At 37.8% G+C, this 19170-nt stretch overlaps 1 protein-coding gene across 9 annotated transcripts in view; it reads left to right on the top strand.

The window, feature by feature from the left end:
- SLC25A12 (solute carrier family 25 member 12) overlaps positions 1–19170 on the top strand; it is a 225185-nt gene that overhangs the window by 178550 nt on the left and 27465 nt on the right. For 5 of the 9 annotated variants that reach the window (XM_054477026.2, XM_054477028.2, XM_063648303.1 and 2 more), the window contains 3 exons: positions 4701–4785; positions 15740–15821; positions 17445–17603. In XM_054477026.2, the coding sequence (XP_054333001.1) occupies positions 4701–4785; positions 15740–15821; positions 17445–17603 (326 nt within the window). The remainder of the gene's footprint in view (positions 1–4700; positions 4786–15739; positions 15822–17444; positions 17604–19170) is intronic. The other 4 variants (XM_054477029.2, XM_063648305.1, XM_063648306.1 and 1 more) reach the window with 1 other exon arrangement.

Raw genomic sequence — 19170 nt, 5'->3', positions numbered from 1 at the left:
TGACTTGTCCTATATTTCCCTGTTTCCTAAGTAATTAGGCATTCTACTTTAGGACAAGAATTTGCCATACAAGATTCTTTCTCATATAAAATTTCTTTTCTTCATAACCTTCCTTATCATAAATACAGCTTCATAGCTATAACTTTCTTTATATCTCTCTTTCCTACTAAAGTAGTTTCTGATGCCCCCAAAAGTCAAAAAGGTCAGGTAATGTGATGCAAACCGAGCAGAACCTTAGATTTTGAGAGGGAACTGTCTGCCTACAGTTCTTGGGGTTCCATGAGGAAAACAGGGGTTTCTCCTAAAATGGGGTCTGTGGCACCTTCTGTTTTTCCCAAGGAGTCCCAGGCTCCCTTAGGTCCTTTCATGGGCATCAAGAGTGGCAAGAAGATAGACCGGGGAAATAGTCTAGTCAACTGAGAAGAAAAACAAAACTTTGTTGTAAAGATGGATAAACTGAGGGACAATGCAGTTTAAAAATTCATGTTCGCATAGAGCTAGGCTCCGCGGCTCACTGCTCAGTCACTGATGCACTTGTGTGGTAGCTCTTGGTGTACTTCACCAACAGGTTTCCTGCCCCCTCAGAGCTTACAACCTGGGTTTCATTTCCTGCTCTACAGCTATATAATTTAACAATTTTCCTCTCAATGTGTTGGATTCTAACCCTATATATCTCACATTTTATTAATATTACTGAATCTTAAAGGGAGCCATGATGTCTTTAATCCTCAGAAATATTAAACAACCTGGCTGGGTGTGGTGGCTCACACCTGTAATCCCAGCACTTTAGGAGGCCAAGGTGGGCGGATCATGAGGTCAGGAGTTCGAGGCCAGTGTGACCAACATAGTGAAACCCCGTCTCTGCTAAAAATACAAAAAATTAGCCAGGTGTTGTGGTGTGCGCCTGTAATCCCAGTTACTCTGGAGGCTGAGGCAGGAGAATCACTTGAACCCGAGAGGTGGAGGTTGCAGTGAGCTGAGATTGCGCCATTGCACTCCAGCCTGGGCAATAGTGTGAGACTCTGTTTCAAGAAAAAAAAAAAAGAAAAAAAAATACGTAAAGCAACCTGTAAACAAAGGAGTACATGAGGTTAAACAGTATTCAAATTTCTATATGCTTTAAAACATTGAGAGAGTATATTGAGAAACACACCTAAAAAACTGCAGTCAATCTACTATGAACAAAAATTTAGAGAATATCTCTTCAAAATAAGCTATCTAGTGGTATTTATACATATTCTTACATATATCAGCAGTGTTTTACATGCTCGTAACGTTAAACATAATTGAAAAGTGTCAAGATTATAGGGCTTATACATTTCTGTGGGCTTGAAAATGATGCAATGTAGATTATTTGTTTCTATAAAGTAGTCAGTAAAATGTACAAACTTCTAAATGGAGTAATAACTAACAAGAGAGTTCATACTGAAGGTAGTAATACTAGGAACAAAAGAGGGCTCAACACTGCCTTCAGGAGAGGAAGGGTCCAGACTGGTATATTTTCTAAAGGCTTCCTCCAGCCTGCCATAAAACACGGCTAGATTTTCCTCCTTGCCTTGTGCAACCTCCCTTACTTTATCATAATTTACTGCCTTAGTTATTCCCTTTTTCATTCCTCCAAGGAGAGCCTTAAGAAATTTGACCCAGTTGTTCATTCCCATGGGGGTGTTATAGTCCCAGTTAGGATCAGTAGCGGGGACTGTGTCTGGGCCTGGGCGATTACCCTGAGGGTTTTGGGCAAATAAATTGTCTGCTTCTCGGCAAGTGGACTCAAAGATTCATTCCTTTTCCAAGGGGGTGCAACAAGTTGCTAGAATGAATTGAACGTCTCTCTATGAGAGATGAAAAGCTAAGGTCAAAGCTTGGAACCTATCTGCAAATTTTCTGGGTTTCTCTGAATAGCTTCCTAGCTTTTTCTTTACACTGTTGTATGTCATTTATGGAGAAGGGGACCTACACTCAGACCAGCCCCTTGGCTCCTGCTACTTCCCTAAGGGATAGCAGGGCTATAGAGGTAGTTGAATAGGGTGTTCCCCTCTGAATGTGAGGGGGACTTAGCAGGGCCCTTGGTTTTAGCTCTTGGGTTTGAGCCTCAGAAACACTTGGCAAGGGGTTATATGGGGGTGGTTGCCATTGCCCCTGAGAGACAGGTGGCCCTTGCAAAAAGGAGGTCATCCACAATATCCGCTTCTGCCTTAGAACCTGCCTTTTGGGGGCAGGTTCTGGGAGTTTTGCAGATGGTTGGGTTTTGATATAGGGCCATGAAGGCCTGCACATATGGGATTTCTGACCATTTACACTGCCTTTTGCAAAACAGGTCTAATTGCAGGATGGTGTTATAATTAAGACTTCCATTGACTCCCCATTATTCCTGGCTGTCTAGCTAATTTTTGGGCCATACAGTATTATGGTTAAAAAAAAAATCAGATGTTTTCTCCTTAGATTGTCAGGGTCAAATTGATTCCAGTGGTTGAGAATGCAGCCAAGTGGGGAATCAGGTGGAATGGATGGAGAGTTTCCCATAGTGGTCTGGAAGAAAGAAGAGAACCTAGCTTATTTGGTGACTCAAATTTTACCTGGGGCATCCCCCTGGAAAAACTCTGGGCCTTGATTGGGGTCCTCAGGGGTGTCCCCCTTTAGGGCCCCATCTTAGTCTGTCAGATGTCTCTGACCTTAGATGGGTGCTGGTACCACTTTGGGAAGGTTCTCTCCACCACTGATGACCCACTATGAGCTTTCCTTTTGTCCCCGGATGAAGGCCTTGACTTCTAGCATCCATATAATTTGATAAGGCCATGGTTTCCTGTTCCATTGGAGTGATAGCCATGAACTTTAATAATAGGAACTAGAGGTTGGATGGATTTCTTTTGTCATGTGGATTACAGGTAGTCTCGGGGGAAAGGTAGATTTTGGGCATGAAAAATGAAATAATAGTGTTGGCTATTCCACTCAGGCCCTCGACAAGAGAGGGAATGTTTAAAAATCCACCACCATGACAGTGGACCCCGTGTAAGGGCAGGCCATTCTATAAAAATAATCTGGTGATGACAAAAGAAACAAGATGTAGAATGTATTCTAAAGATTGTGGGCCCCAAAAGTCCTCAGCAAGTTGAATAGATGGAGTAGGATAAGGGAAGTCAAAACATCTAAGAGATATCCTTTGCCATTACAAGCTAACTCTAGGAGAATTTGGCATAAGAAAAGAGGGCTTAAGTTGACTGAAACATGTGTGAGTTTGTTCTGGAAGAGCTGCCACTGCCAATTTTGTCACATGTAGGGATTAGGGACTGTAACCAGGAAAGATAGAAAAGAGTACTTCCCCATTCTGGGCAGGGCAGCTATCCCCATTCACTTCTTGGCCTTCAGGTAACACCAGAGAGTGGCTCTGGCTAGTTGCCCTCAGTTACCAAGGATCTACTAGGAAACAGCCTCTGGAAGACTGAAAAAAAGAAAAGGACTCAGGTCCCTCACCCAAACCAGGCAGTGGTGGTCAGGTGCTTCCACATGGATACCTTTCAGTCTCCCAGGAGAGTGGACCTGGCCAGAGACCTGCAGTTGCCTTCATGCTTAGATGCTGTCTGTGGAGGGTCCCATGTTGGAAAAGGGAAAGAGAGTGGAAAGGGTTCCCTTCTGTGGAGTGGAGGGAGCTCTGCATGGAGATAACTCCAGCCTGTGCCCGCAAATGAAGGCTCAATAGAGAGGAAAAGAAAAAGAGCAAAAGCAAAGCAAAGAAAAATAAATCCCCAAATTTGGGCTTACCTCCTGGCTGACTTGCCAAGATATGTTACCAGTGGAGGGTCTTGACTACAAGTTGTCCAGTTTCTTGGCATGTTGAACAAAGAATTGGACAAAACGCACAAACAAAGCAATAGAAGACAAAAGCATAGATGTATTGAAGCAAAAGTATACTCCACAGATCAGGAGCAGACTTGAGCAAGCAGCTCAAGAGCCCTAGTTGCAAATCTTGTGGGGTTTAAGTACCCGTTAGAGGTTTCCTATTGGTTACACCCTATATAAATGAAGACTTGGCCCACAACCAATCAGAGGCTGAAGTGAAGGCTCAGCCCATGATCAATTGGAGGCTGAAGTGAGGGCTCAGCCTACAACCAATCAGAGGCTGAAGTTACATCCTATGCAAATGAAGACTTGGCCCATGACCAATCAGAGGATGAAGTGAAGGCTCCCTGTCTCCAGACCCTATTCTCCTGCCTAAAAATGGGTCAAAACTCAAAGGGTTGGAAAGAACATATCGTTGGAAAAAAAAAAAAATTCTCCCTCCTACCCTTGTTCCTTTCCTTGGAGGCAACCAGTATTTATCAGATTTATATGTATCCTTCCCAGATACTTTGCACCTGTCCTTTAAATAGGTATCCTTAGGGGACACATTTAGTGGGTAGGGACAGTCAACCTCTATACTTTTGCTTCTGGCAATAATTATTTGATTTTAATATCTATCACTGGAGTCTTATTAAATTCATGCACTCCACATTATTTCTCTGGAGTCTTTTGCTTTTTGTTGATGAAAACAGAGTTAAAAGGTTTTTTTGTCACTAAAATGATCTGTGTAAATAGGAAAGTAATGATTTTAAACTATAGTTCACGGTTTGTTTTTTTTTTGTTTGTTTTTTTTTGAGTAAAGATGATTTTGGCGTGAGGAGTTTGTCAGTGTCTAACAATTCTTTCCTATATTTTTCCTGAAGGCGCTTGACTTTGGCAGATATTGAGAGAATAGCCCCATTGGCTGAGGGGGCCTTACCTTACAACCTGGCAGAACTTCAGAGACAGGTATGAGTAATCTCATAAATATGATCACCTTAAAAAAACGCTGAACTAGTAGACTAAATAGGAGCTGACAGCTTCTGAATGCTGTAAAAATTAAAAATTACTTTCCAGAGAAAGACTTTACTTAGCTTAAAGATTACCTTTATAGAACTACTGTTACCCCCACTTTTATAGAATATATATATATTTTTTGAGATGGAGTCTGGCTGTGTTGCCCAGGCTGGATGGAGTGCAATGGCGTGATCTCGGCTTACTGCAACCTCTGCCTTCTGGGTTCAAGAGATTCTCCTGCCTCAGCCTCCCGAGTGACTGGGATTACAGGCGTGCACCACCCACAACTGGCTAATTTTTGTATTTTTAGTAGAGACAAGGTTTTGCCATGTTGGGCAGGCAGGCTGGTCTCGAACTCGTGACCTCAGGTGATCCGCCTGCCTCGGCCTCCCAAAGTGCTGGGATTACAGGCATGAGCCACCACACCCAGCCTATAGAATATTTTTATGAGATAACTAGATTTGTGTTTGTGTTTTGTTTTTTGTTTTGTTCAGATAAGGAAAATAAGAGTTCAAACATACATGGATTTGACCCCCTTCCCCTTAGAATTTGCATTCTTTTCATTTGCCTCATCACATTTAAAGATTAGTGTTAGGTTTACTTTGTATCATTAAACTGATATTTATAGGGTTTCTAAAATTAAAAAACTTCCCTCAAATGAAATAAATCATTCACTGGGATTGTGCCTTACAGATTACAGCCAGGAAAAAAAAAGTAATTAGTGAAACCAGAAAGAAAACCTGGACTGTTAATTACATTTTTGATAAATATTACTTCTGGTTTTTATAAATGTTAAGAATGATTAAAACAGTAGCTTCTGAGTCCTATAAAATTAATACAGTCCCATTTCTGATTTTACAAATACTATTTTGGTAAGAAAAAGAAAATCCATGAAATTACCTTGAAGAGTGGAATGGAACAGTTTTTAACAAATCTTGTTTTAAGTTGATATTTCTACTTCTATAGCACTTAGGAAGTTTCTGTGGTAGCAGATGATCACATTGCTTTTGTGTGTGGGTAAGTGTTAGGAGGGCCATTCATTGTCCTTCTGGTACTTTCCTGCTCTAATAGACATGGAACCTGTGTTCCTCATAATTCTCTAGGAGAGTGTGATGCCATACTAGGCAAGGCGACATGGGGAGGGCATGGATAAAGAAGACAGGATACAGAGAGAGAGAGAGAGAGAGAGAGAGAGCTACTAAATGTGCATGCTATAGAAAGAGGCTATGTCTGCTCTTTCTTCATTGCTGCCACATTGGTGAGTAGCCAGGGTTGGCTTGCTGTTATTGTTCACCTTCACCAAATGTGTTAATGAAACATCAAGATATGTTTAAGTGTAGTTCACTTTGGGAAGACTTGATTAGGAAACCTTTCTTCTACTTGAGCTCCATGGAATGATGATTCTGCCTGTGAAACTAATTAGAATTTACAGTTCTACTTTACATAAGGAACAAGAACATTTTGTAGTCAGGTTGAAGTAAATTGAAAATGGAAAAGAAACATTATGTCTGCGTTTTGTGTTAATACTTTAACTGTTTGCTTGATGTGTAATAAAGCTTCCTACAGATTAAAATGTGTTGTAACTCATTGCAATTTAGCTTCGTTTGTATCAGAAAAACTCTTTTATCTGCTGCCATCAAAGTTTATCTCCAGGCTGGGTACAGTGGCTTATGCCTATAATGCCAGCAATTTGGGAGCCTGAGGCAGACAGATTGCTTAAGCCTAGAAGTTCCAGACCAGCCTGGGCAACATGGCAAAACCCCATCTCTACAAAAAAAAAAAAAAAAAAATGCAAAATATTAGCCAGGTGTGATGGCGTGTGCCTGTAGTCCTAGCTACTTGGGAGGCTGAGGAGGGAGAATCACCCGAGCCCAGGAAGTTGAGGTTGCAGTGAGCCGTAACTGTGCTACTACACTCCAGCTTGGGCAACAGAGTGAGACCCTGTCTTAAAAAAAAAAGAAAAAAGTTTATTTCCATTATGAGGTCTCAGATCTTTTAAAAATAGATGGATTTATTTCAATTCAGTGATTTTTAAAAAATAAAATTTTATAAAATTACATTTAATAAAAGGAAAGAATGTGAAAAATTTTTAATAAAATTAAAGAGACATTGAAATATTTAAAGAGCTCTTACTGAATTTAATTTTATTTTTTGTAGCATATACATCTGTGAAAATTTGCTCTTGAATTTTGAAAAATTGCATTTCAAAAGAAGATGTTTTGTAGTGTTGTATGTGTCTATTGATATAGCTCTCCCTGGAGGTTTCCTTAATATTTGTAATTGGGGAATATTTCATTTAGCTTATTAAAAACATTGTAAACTGAATTTAAAAGTCTCAACTCATTTTCTCCTCCTCAGTTTTTCTGCTGCTTACTTTTCTATTCACCCACCTCTCTTGCCCCTAGCAATTTTCCTAGAGGCCATATCTGAAGCTTGTTTTGCAATCTTTGGCACCCTGAGTCTGCATCCTTCACATTTCTTCATCCTTAGGAAAGTGATGTAATTTTGCTACTGCTGTGAATTCTTTTTAAGACAGATTCAAGATGATTTGCCTGTCTTCAGTGGCAGCGCTGATGCTTTTATGCTGGGATGGGTGGCCTCAAGGGTCTTGTCAGATATTTAGGAAATGGGCAGTGATAAAAACCACCATTTTCTTCTTCCCTGGGTCTCTGATTGGTATCCAGAGTGATGGGGAGTGCTTTCTCTGCCTTTCTTTAACCAGTGAGATAGTACAGGGATCTAAATTTCTGGAGAGCTAGTAGAAGTCTTAGGTATTCTTACATTGTCCCCAAAGGAAGAACCTCAGAGTCTCAGGACACTTTTTTTTTTTTTTTTTTTTTTTTTTTTTGTGGAGACAGGGTCTCACTCTGTCACCCAGGCACAATCACTGTTCACTGCAGCCCTGACCTCCCCGACTCAGGTGATCCTCCCCCCTCAGCCTCCTGAATAGCTGGGACTGTAGGCATACAACACCATGCTCAGCTAATTTTTTTTTTCGGTAGAGACAGGGTTTAGCCATGTTTCCCAGGCTGGTCTCAGACTCCTAAGCTTACATTAATCCACTGGTCTTGGCCTCCCAAAGTGCTGGGATTACAGTGTGTGTGAGCCACTGCGCTCAGCTAAAATGTTTAATGTTTCCTCTCACATAGAAGATAGTCTTTCTACTGAGGATTAGGTACAGAGAAATAAAAATTAAGGTCTTAAGTGTATATTTTCCTGTACATTATTATAGGAACAAAATCTGAGAAAATAGAACTCAACAGAAATAATAAGTAATTATTAGAATTTTATAGAAACAGATTTGTGAAGGTTAAGGATTTAGATTAATGTCCACTAATGGCCATTGTGAAATCTGATCTTTACTGTCCTTGAGATTTGATGCAAGTTTATTTGGGACTCAGTTTTCTCTTTAGTAAAGTGAGTATCTTCATGTATTTCTGAGAAGCCTTCAAGCTCCTGCATTCTGTAAAATGGTATGTATCAATGGATTTTATTTTCAGAATTCTAAATTTATCCTCCTTTTTCCTTTGTAACATTTAAAATTTTGTAAGGAATACAGGCTGGACTCAAGTAGAATAATATGAAAATATGCTTAAGTTCTTATAGCAACCAAAGTAATGGAATAAACTTTCTTCAATTTTCAGCCTTGAAAAAACGTTCCTCAGTTAACATATTTCAGGTTTACGAGGCATTCTAAGGCAGCCATATAGACTACAATCCTAGTGACTCAGTTTTTAACACTCTTTAGTTCACAGAATTACAGTAATGCTAACCATAACTATTCCCATGTTACTTCCAGAAGATATCTTGATTTGATTCTCTTGTAATTTTTCCTATATTGCCAAATTAGGAGTACATAATTACTTACATTTATTATGCAGAGTATTCCCTTATATGAATCTATTAGAAACCTAAATATAAAATAGGAAGAAGGATATATGTCTCGTTATCTCACCTTATGAAAGTTGTTATGAAAACACTTGTTTATGATGGAGAATCTGTGAGTCCAGAAATAGAAGTTATGAGGGAGAGAGTAGTTAAGAGCTTGGCCACTGATTATGTAACATCCTCTCATTCTGTTTCCTCATTTATTAAATAGGGACAGTATGCCAGGCACAGTGGCTTGTGCCTGTAATTCCAGCACTTTGAGAGGCCAAGGCGAGCAGATTGTTTTGAGCCCAGGAGTTTGAGAACAGCCTGGGCAATATGATGAAACCCTGTGTCTACAAAAACATACAAAAAATTAGCCAGGCATGGTAGTATGCACCTGTAGTCTCAGCTATTTGGGAGACAGAGGTGGGAGGATTGCTTGAGCCCAGGAGTTTGAGGCTGCAGTCAGCTGTGATCACACTACTGCACTCCAGCCTGAGTGACAGAGCGAGACCCTGTCTCAAATAAATAAATAAATAAATAAATAAATAAATAGGGATAGCAGTATGCATCTTTGTAGGATTATTATGGGAATTACATGAGTAATAATACACTTACATTAAGCCTGACACCTGCTAAGCATGCAATAAATGTTAACTGCTATTATTGTGCTTATTAATGTTATCAAATATGAGAAGCCCATATAAGCAAACTCCAAGGTGGGCTGAAACATATATGTGACACAACTGCTTAATCTACCCTCATCTACTTCCATTAGGTAGAAGGGGATGGGAAGTGAGGAAAAAGTATTAATATATCTTTGTATTTTTTTAAGTGCCTGAAATGTTTTCTATTTTAATTTTTTGATGCTGGCTGAAATTCTACCAGGCCTATTTTAAAAAATTTTTAATTAGTGATGGATATTCAACAAGGAAAAAAAATCACTACCTCATACCATACACAAAAGTCTTTTCCTGTTCCTAAATGTGAAAGATTAAAGAGGATAACACGAGAGATTCTATTTATGATCTGGAGATAGACAGAGATTTTGTAAATAGTACAGAACACCAGTCATAAAAAGATTAATAAGTTAAACTTCATTAGATTTAAGAACTTTTATCAAAATATACCACTAAGAGTGTGAAAAGACAAGTTACACAATAGGCAGAGATATTTGCAATAATTTAAATAATAGAGGATCTGTATCCAGAATATATAGTATAATAAACTTCTGCAAATTTATAAGCAAAAGGCAGGCAATGCAATAGGAAAATTGGCTAAATACCTGAACAGAAACCTCACAAAAGAGGATATCCAAATGGTAAGGAAAAATAATAGAAAAGTTTAATATCATTAGTACAAGAAAACACACATTAAAACTACAATGGGATGCTATTTTATACTATCCAGATTGATCAAATTTATACTCTGACAATGGCAAGTGTTGTTCAAGAGGTGAAGGAGTGGAAATTGCTAGCATCACAACTTTGGAAACTATTTGTCAGTACCACTGCAGTTGAAGAAACACATACCCCGTGACCTGTCGGTTCCTCTCCTGGGTGTAGTCCCTAACAAAAATGTTTACACATGTGTGTTAAGAGATATGTACAAGAAAGTTTAGGCCGGGCGTGGTGGCTCACACCTGTAATCCCAGCACTTTGGGAAGCTGAGGTGGGTGGATCACTTGAGGTCAGGAGTCTAACATGATGAATCCCCATCTCTACAAAAAATACAAAAAATTTAGCCAGGCATAGTGGTGCGCACCTATAGTCCCAGCTACTTGGGAGGCTGAGGCATGAGAATTGCTTGAACCCAGGAGGTAGAGGTTGCAGTGAGCCAGGAATGCGCCACTGCACTTTAACCTGGGCAACAGAGGGAGACTCTGTCTCAAAAAAAAAAAAAAATGTTTATAGCTGCATTATTTGCAATTGCAAAAATATTGGAATCTAAATACCAACAGTAGAACGGATAAATATGTTGTGCTATTAAGATGACCTACAGTGAGAGAAATGGAAATTTTGATTTGAGGGAAGTGAGTTAAAAGAGGAGGTGGGTTGCAGAAAGAAGAGGATGTGTATTTCTGAAGCATGTAACAGTTTGGATATTAAAACCAGGTTATAGACCAATTTTGGTCCTATGTGAAAATGGGAAAACAAACCTTCTCTTTTTCTTTACTGTATATTACATAATTACTTTTTCAACTGTATAGAATAAATGATCTGTGATAGACCTGCTTGGGTATATATGTACTTTCTTTAAAAAAGTTTTGTTTCTATGGGAAATTATATTAAAGCTATAGGCCACTCACTAAAAAAACTATGGAATATAAGCTGGATTGTGTTCTGTCAAAACATTATTAGAATTATTAAGAATTATTATTTTAACTTTTAAGTTTGGGAGTACATGTGAAGGTTTGTTACATAGGTAAACATGTGTCATGGGGTTTTTTTGTACATATTATTTCATCACCCAGGTATTAAGCCCAGTACCCAATAGTTATCTTTTCTGCTCCTCTCGTTTCTCCCGTCGTCCTCCCTCAAGTAGACCCCAGTGTCTGTTGTTTCCTTCTTTGTGTTCATAATAAGCTCTTATCACTTAGCTCCCACTTACAAGTGAGAACATACAGTATTTGGTTTTCTGTTCCTGTGTTAGTTTGCTAAGGATAATGGCCTCCATCTCCATCCATATCCCTGCAAAAGACAGGATCTCATTCTTTTTTATGGCTGCATATTAGAATTATTTTTATCTTTATTTTGTGTATAGCATTCCTTAGACATAGGACTTTGTTTTCTTTGTGTAATTTGCATTTCTGTGGACCTTCTTTGAATTTTGGATTCGTGAGCACACATAGGAAGACATTACAGTCCATTTAGGAATTCCTTTTTTGGGAACATTTTACCTCTTTCACCTATGATATTTTACCACAAATGGAAGTCTGTTCTCAAAAAGAAAGTTAGGTTTATTTATTAGTCTATTATTAGCTATTATTTATTAGTCGTTTAACTCATTTAAATTTAACTCATTTAAATTATTAGATTTGAAGACTTACTATAGTCTTTAACACAGCTTAACTCCCTTTTGCTGAGAGAAAAGTATGTATTGTTTAGCATTCAGGGGAAAAGTTATATATAATATGTATTATATATATTATATATATTTTATGTATATATATATATATATATATTTTTTTTTTTCCTTCATCTCCTTCTCCTATACTGTCATGGCTTTAGGTGTTAATCTTACTTTGTAAGGCCAAAAATATTGACTTCAAATCCCAGACTATTGAAGTCATAGATGTAATTTGCAGACAGAAAAATTTTGTTTTGTTTTCTCTAGCCTTATTTTGCCATTCCAGTCATACATTTTTGTTTTTATAGAATCTAGCCTTTTTTCCCCCTTCCAATGCTCGATATAAAAACTTTAGCTATTTCTCCCTTTTATTCTACCCATTAATAGTGTGTCATTTGAAAGAGGTAGTTCTCCCTATTGAGTTGGCAGTGTGGTTTGGGCAGGTTTGACTTGTTAACTGACATAATCTTGCCTTATCTATTGCATCATCACTGCTCACTGCAGACTCAACCTCCCAGGCTCAAGTGATCCTTCCACTTCAGCCTCTCAAGTAGCTGGGACCACAGGCTTGTACTACCATGCCTGGCTAACTTTTGTATTTTTTGTAGAGATGGAGTTTTACCATGTTGCCCAGGCTGGTCTTGAACTCTTGGGCTCAAGTGATCTTGCCTGCCTCAGCCTCCGAAAGTGCTGGGATTACTGGTATGAGCCACCTCACTAGACCTAATTCTCACTTACAAAATGAGATACGTATAACAAAAAAATGAAGAGAACATCTCTTTAAATGAGGTCTCAACTTATTTCCTATCATACACATGTGCTTAGGGAGTAGGTTAAAAATCATTTAAGATTCTCAACTCTTGTTTTGAAAAACACTTAATTAACCTTGTTAAATATCAAACTTTATGATCATAATCATCACCTTAAGGGAAAGAGCGTCTTTTCCTTTGGCCCATTTGCTCACGGCAGGCAATCTTCTTAGTGCTGAGTGTTTTCCTTCAGCCTAAATGCTAAAAATTCAGTACACAGTCATTAATAGGGATGACAGCGATAGCATTTCATTTATGAATATTCATGAAGTGAAATCCATAGCATTAATTACATTAATTTACATACCTGAATACAAGCGAGCCATAAGTGATAACTAAGCCTTAAAAAAATGTTGCTAACCATATATTGTATGTTTTCTTTTAAATGTTATTTAATAAGAGTGAAGGTGACATTTCTGTCAAAAGGCATTTGGGTATTTATAGTTAGAAATGTTTTTAGCAAAGAATTAAAGCACAGTATAATCCTTCAGTTTTCATAGGATTTTGTAGGACTTATAAACATTCTTTAAAGGAAGAAAGTATACAGAAAAATATATATGGTTGAATACAGGAGAAACCTTTTATATGAATAAGGGTATTAGTGGTTACTTGATGCTTATTTAGGATCATAGGCTTTTTATTCTATGAGTTTTAATTCAACATATTCTTTTGAAAGGATACATGATCGAAAATAATTCATAATCTATGAGAATGAAGTTTATTTTCATCCAGTTTTGTGATTGAGAAACTCTAAGTGGGGGAAATAACATTCTATATACATTTTTTTTTTTTTTTTTGAGGCAGAGTCTTGCTCCGTCACTCAGGCTGGAGTGCAGTGATGTGATCTCAGCTCACAGCAACCTCCACCTCCAGGTCCAAGTGATGCTCCCACTTCAGCCTCCCAAGTAGCTGGGATTATAGGCACCTGCCACTATACCCGACTAATTTTTGTATTTTTAGTAGAGAGAGGGTTTCACCATGTTGGCCAAGCTGGTCTTGAACTCCCGAACTCAAGTGATCCGCCCACCTTGGCCTCCCAAAATGCTCAGATTACAGGTATGAGCCACTGCGCCGACCCAGTGCATTTTTAAAGAAGTTGAAAACATATGCCAGTGTGTTTAGTGGGTAGCATAATAGCTATATTGATTTTAAAATGTAAGCTAAAATGCCTGTCTTTGTTTGGACTCCTATTACAAGATAACAAACATTTATTTCTCATAGTTCTAGAGGCTAGAAAGTACAAGATCAAGGTGCTGGCCGATTCAGTTACTGGTGAGGGCCCTATTCCTAGTCTGTAGACAGCAGGCTTCTTGTTATATCCTTGTTATATGAGGGAGAGATAGAGGGAGGTCGTCTTTCTTGTGTCTTTTCTTTTAATGGCACTAATCCTATCATGAGGGCTCCATTTTCATGACCTAATTACCACCCAAAGTTGCCACCTTCACATACAATCACATTGGGCAGTAGGGTCTCAACACATGAATTTTGGGGAGTCACAAGCATTGAATCTGTAGCAATGCCATAACTTGAATTCCTTCAAAGTATATGAGATTAAATATCATCATTGCCTTGAAAGGACAGATTGTGTATATGTTTTCAACTGTTGTCTTTGAAACAAAGTATCAGAATTAACTGGTTAATCAACATTTTAGAAACTCATTGAAGCATATTCAGTTAATTATACTGAAGCATATTGAATATAGTGGGCCCTCCATCTGCTTGAGTTTCATGTCCTTGGATTCAACCAACTGTGGATGGAAAATATTTGGGAAAAAACAAACAATAAAAAATAACACTACAACAATAAAAAAATACAAAATTAAAAAATACAGTATAACAACTATTTACATCTTATTTACCTTATATTAGGTATTAGAAGTAATGTAGAGATGATTTAAAGAATAAAAGAGGATGTGCATAGGTTATGTGAAAATACTACACCATTTTAGATCAGGGACATGAGCATCCATGGATTTTGGTATTCGAAAGTAGTATCAGGAATATTTTTGTGCCAGGTGAGGTTGCTCATGCCTGTAATCCCAGCACTTCGGGAGGTTGAGGTGGGAGGATCGCTTGAGCTCAAGAGTTTGAGACCAGCCTGGGCAACATAAACAGACTCCATCTCTACAAAAAATTTAAAAATTAGCTGGGCATGGTGGCATGCACCTGTAGTCCTAGCTACTTCGGAGGCTGAGGCATTGGGATGGCCTGAGCCTGGGAATTTGAGGCTGTGGTGAGCCATGTTTGTGCCACTGCATTCCAGCCTGGGCATCAAAGTGAAACCCTGTCTCCAAAAAAAAAAAAAGATTTTTGCATTAATTAATAAGTGAAATATAAAATTACTTAGAAATATTTATCTCATTCTTCTATAATTTCTATTTTTATATATACTTTAAAAAACATCTTATATGTAATTTTATAATGTATATTAGGTTTATGTATATATAATTAAGACATTGGCAAATATGTGAACTTTTTATTTAGTTCATTCTGTCATTTCATACTGTTTACATAGTATAGAAGGTCTTTTCATAGTGAAAATATTAAAGAACAAGACTGACACACTAGTATAGACAAGTTACCTTAGATCCTTTATTTATGCTATGTGATACCCGTGAAATAACATCTGGTGGAATTTTTCTCTTTTTTATTATAGATTTTTATGTTAGAACTATGGCAGTAGTCATTAGAGATGGTAGATTATGATCAATATTCTCTGATTTAAGAAGTTAATTTTTATACACTTTAGAAAGCTTTTTTAAATTTTAAGTTAGTTAAAGAAGGAAAAAAATTTTATAACTGAAATGCTTGTTTACCTGAAAGATTCACTTCTGTAAACTGATAGTGTATTCCCCCAACAGTAGCAGATAAATGAGGCATTAATAGGCTTGTAAAAATTGGGATAAGGGGGAAGCTACTGTGTATTTGGCCTAACATGGTTTTTAAATGCTGATGATAGAGTTATCTATTTTTAAATACATTGCTTTCATTTTTGGCTGCATGAATATCCTATTTTCTTCTTTTGGAAAAGATATTACTGCATTAACAATATCACTTTTAGGTTTTGTTTTTTCTTGTCTTAAAATAGTCGAATTGTAGCTTTTTCACTTGCTGTGTGCTCTTTCAAGATTTTTTTTAATCCGTTTTCTTCTCTGCAGCAGTCTCCTGGGTTAGGCAGGCCTATCTGGCTCCAGATTGCCGAGTCTGCTTACAGATTCACTCTGGGCTCAGTTGCTGGAGGTGAGTGACATGTCTGTGTGCTGTTTGAGGCTTGTGTTAATGTAATATTATCTCACCAGACTGAGGCAGATCAGCAAAGGTGCAGTTCATTGTTCCCATGGGTCACGACTTCAGGGCTTTCTGAAGTGTTCTTTATTTTTACCTATGATCAGGAGACTTGTCATAGCAATGGCTGTGACCATCTGGCTCCAGTCTGTCTTCAGGACAGAACCTCTGTAATGATGTGAAAGTCTGGGATGCAGTGCTGCACTCACCTTAATTATACTGGCTAAGGCCAGTATGAAAAAATGGAAAATGAGACTGTGTTTATGGGGCAGGTTAAGAAATTGAGAGTCACTATTATCCTTAGCAAACTAACGCAGGAACAGAAAACCAAATACCACATGTTCTCATTTATAAGTGGGAACTAAATAGGAGCTTATGAACACAAAGAAGGAAACAACAGACACTGGGGTCTACTTGTAGGGGAGGGTGGCAGGAAGGAGGGGAGCAGAAAAAATGACTATTGGATACTGGGATTAATACCTGGGCGATGAAATATGTACAACAAACGCCCATGACATGTGTTTACCTATGTAACAAACCTTCATATATACCCCACACCTAAAATAAAACAAAGAAAAAAAAAAGAAAGAAATTGAGATTTGGGATATGAATCTCAGAACCTTGTGAAATAAAACAGCCTCTCAAAGTGACTCAGTTGTGCTTTTCTGCTTGTATGTTTTCCTTTCCCTTAGCACTTGCTTAACAATATCTGGACTTGATGTTTATTTGCAAAAATGAACCTCCCTTCCCTCCCTGTTCACAGCCAAAATTTGAGATACTGTTTTTGCTTAAATACTCTACTTAGAAAATGTGTACAATCTGAAGTTGCTTTGTTGAGAAGAAACTAGCAGGTGTGATTAAAATGCTTACGATTTTTTAAGATAAGCCTGAACTCAAAAGACTTTTTTTTTTCTTTTCACTCTCAGTTTTAGAAGTTGCAAACCAGGTTTTGGCTTTCAGCAGTCAAAATGTGTAATACTCTCATTCATGTAAATAAATTTTTCAGTCCCTGAGAAATTCTAAAGCATAGCCGTATTTTCTTTTAAACTAAATTCTATACATAGGGATAGGATAATGTTGAAGTGTGTCTCTAATGTTATGGTTGTAACTATGATTAATTTACCAAGATGCTTTATTAAACTAAATTGTAAAATTGTAGCCACCTAGTGTACGGATATAGTCATTTTAAGAAGTAACTGGCATACTATTTAGGCATTTAATGGAAAATATAAATAAATGTTATACATAATAGTATAATGTTGTTGTTATAGAAAACTGAGTGTTGATTATCTGATTTGGGAAGTGACTCGATAATCCACTCTGTAATTTATGAACCTAAGGTATCAAAGAGCATTCTTGACAGTTGTTCTCTGAAGCAGCTGTATTTACGGATTTCAGTGGTTGCTATAGCCTGCTATCCCTAAGGTGTGTGTGAGGGAAAGAAAAATAATAAAGTCTCTTTTGTGAGAATACATATTGTGTTTTATTTTCTCATTCTTTAAGATAAGATTTGTCATCCTTATGGACTCTCCATTTAATTGTGTTCTTTTTTAAGCCTAAAAATTGTTCTGTTTGTAGCTGTGGGAGCCACTGCAGTGTATCCTATAGATCTGGTGAAGACCCGAATGCAAAACCAGCGTGGCTCTGGCTCTGTTGTTGGGGAGCTAATGTACAAAAACAGCTTTGACTGTTTTAAGAAAGTCTTGCGTTATGAGGGCTTCTTTGGACTCTACCGGGGTGAGTAAGCAAATCCCAGCTGCTGAAGTTAGTGATTTGATCTCACCAGCAGCAGATTTAACTCACTAATTATGGAAGCCAATATGTAGTATGCCTAGCCAGACTAGGTCTGTTTCTCTCTTTTTATTTTCTCTTTGCTCATTTCCCTTTTTGCGTTCTTTCTGGTGATTAGCAATATTAACCTGCAAACAAGGTCTTCATTTCTTCTTCTTGCGATTTATATTTCTTGGTATCCAAATTATGTTTGTCCCAACATGGGTCTATGTCACCATGCTCCTACAAACCAAGGCACATATCTGCAGGTGGAATACAAGGATGATAGTTAAGAAATATAGAGCTGCTTTTCTCAAAGAATTAAAGGGAGAAATACATCTCTTTTCTGTGAAAAAGAATCCAGGTTACCACTCAAAGATGAGTTTACCCTCCATATATTTGTTTCAACTGAAAGAAATATCAAATGTTTTTGTCTCTTTCAGGGGCCATTTATAAATTTTTTCCAGTGAGCCATCTGAAGGTTTAAAAAAAAAAAAAAAAAAAGGAAAACCCTTTGGTTCCAAGTCTAATTCTTGCTTCTTTCCCCCACTTAGCTCAGAGGTGTACAGTCAAAACAGAGAGATTTTCTTTCGCAGGGAATGTTAGCAGCCACTCTAGACTGAGCACAGTGCAGTTGGCATCAGAGGCAGCACTGTGCCCCATGCAGAATTCTCCCCACCCCCCATGGTCTTTGTAGGAACTTGTCTCTTTGGAGAGAGAATGACTTTCATGTATGTGTTTTCACATTAGAATATAGGGTTTCCTTTGGGAGGGAGATTAATTTTTTAATCTCTTTGGGCGCCACTTGGGATTCTTTGAAAATACTCTCTACATGCTCAAGTCCAGGCCATTTATGTAATTTACCGTACTTATTTGTTTGCACACACAAGCTCATTAATCCCTAGCCTATTCTGAGCTCTGTTGAACTATTTGGCTTAGAAATCTTCCTAAGAAAGACTGGGCCCGAACAAAGCTTTATGCTTATGGACAGGAGAAAAAAAAACACCTCTGGTTAGCATTATATACAGGTATTCAAGCAAAAAATATAACTCCGATAAACTCATAATTGAAGTAGAGGGTCACAAGGATGTTCATTTTTAGCATTATATATAGAATAAGAGGAGAGAGTCATTCCGAAATCAAACTAGGCTCAAGTACCCTGCTCTTGAGAATGAATGTGATGAGTTTTCCTCAAATATTCAGAACTGTAGCCTCTTTGAATTCCACCTGTACAGCATGTACCCTGTGGAAAGGCATACAATATCCAGAATGCAGACCTTTCCATGTGAATGCTTGTTTTAACTGATTAAACCCTGCATATCCAGATTTTATTTAATGGGGAATCAAGTTGAGTGGCATTAAGGTTGTTTTTTTCCTTGATATCGCCAATATTTCTTTGTTGAATAATGACCTTTCTCCTCTTTGGTATACTTTTAAATTGCAAAGAAAATGTCCCCTGTTAAAAGGAACCTAGATATTTACTGCATAGTTTAGCCTTCTCAATGGATAGATGCTTACAGAAGATTTCATTTGA

The sequence above is a fragment of the Pongo pygmaeus genome, chromosome 11 (genome assembly GCF_028885625.2).
Source record: "Pongo pygmaeus isolate AG05252 chromosome 11, NHGRI_mPonPyg2-v2.0_pri, whole genome shotgun sequence".
In the NCBI taxonomy this organism is placed as follows: domain Eukaryota; kingdom Metazoa; phylum Chordata; class Mammalia; order Primates; family Hominidae; genus Pongo; species Pongo pygmaeus.
This window is presented reverse-complemented; position numbering and strand designations above follow the sequence as displayed.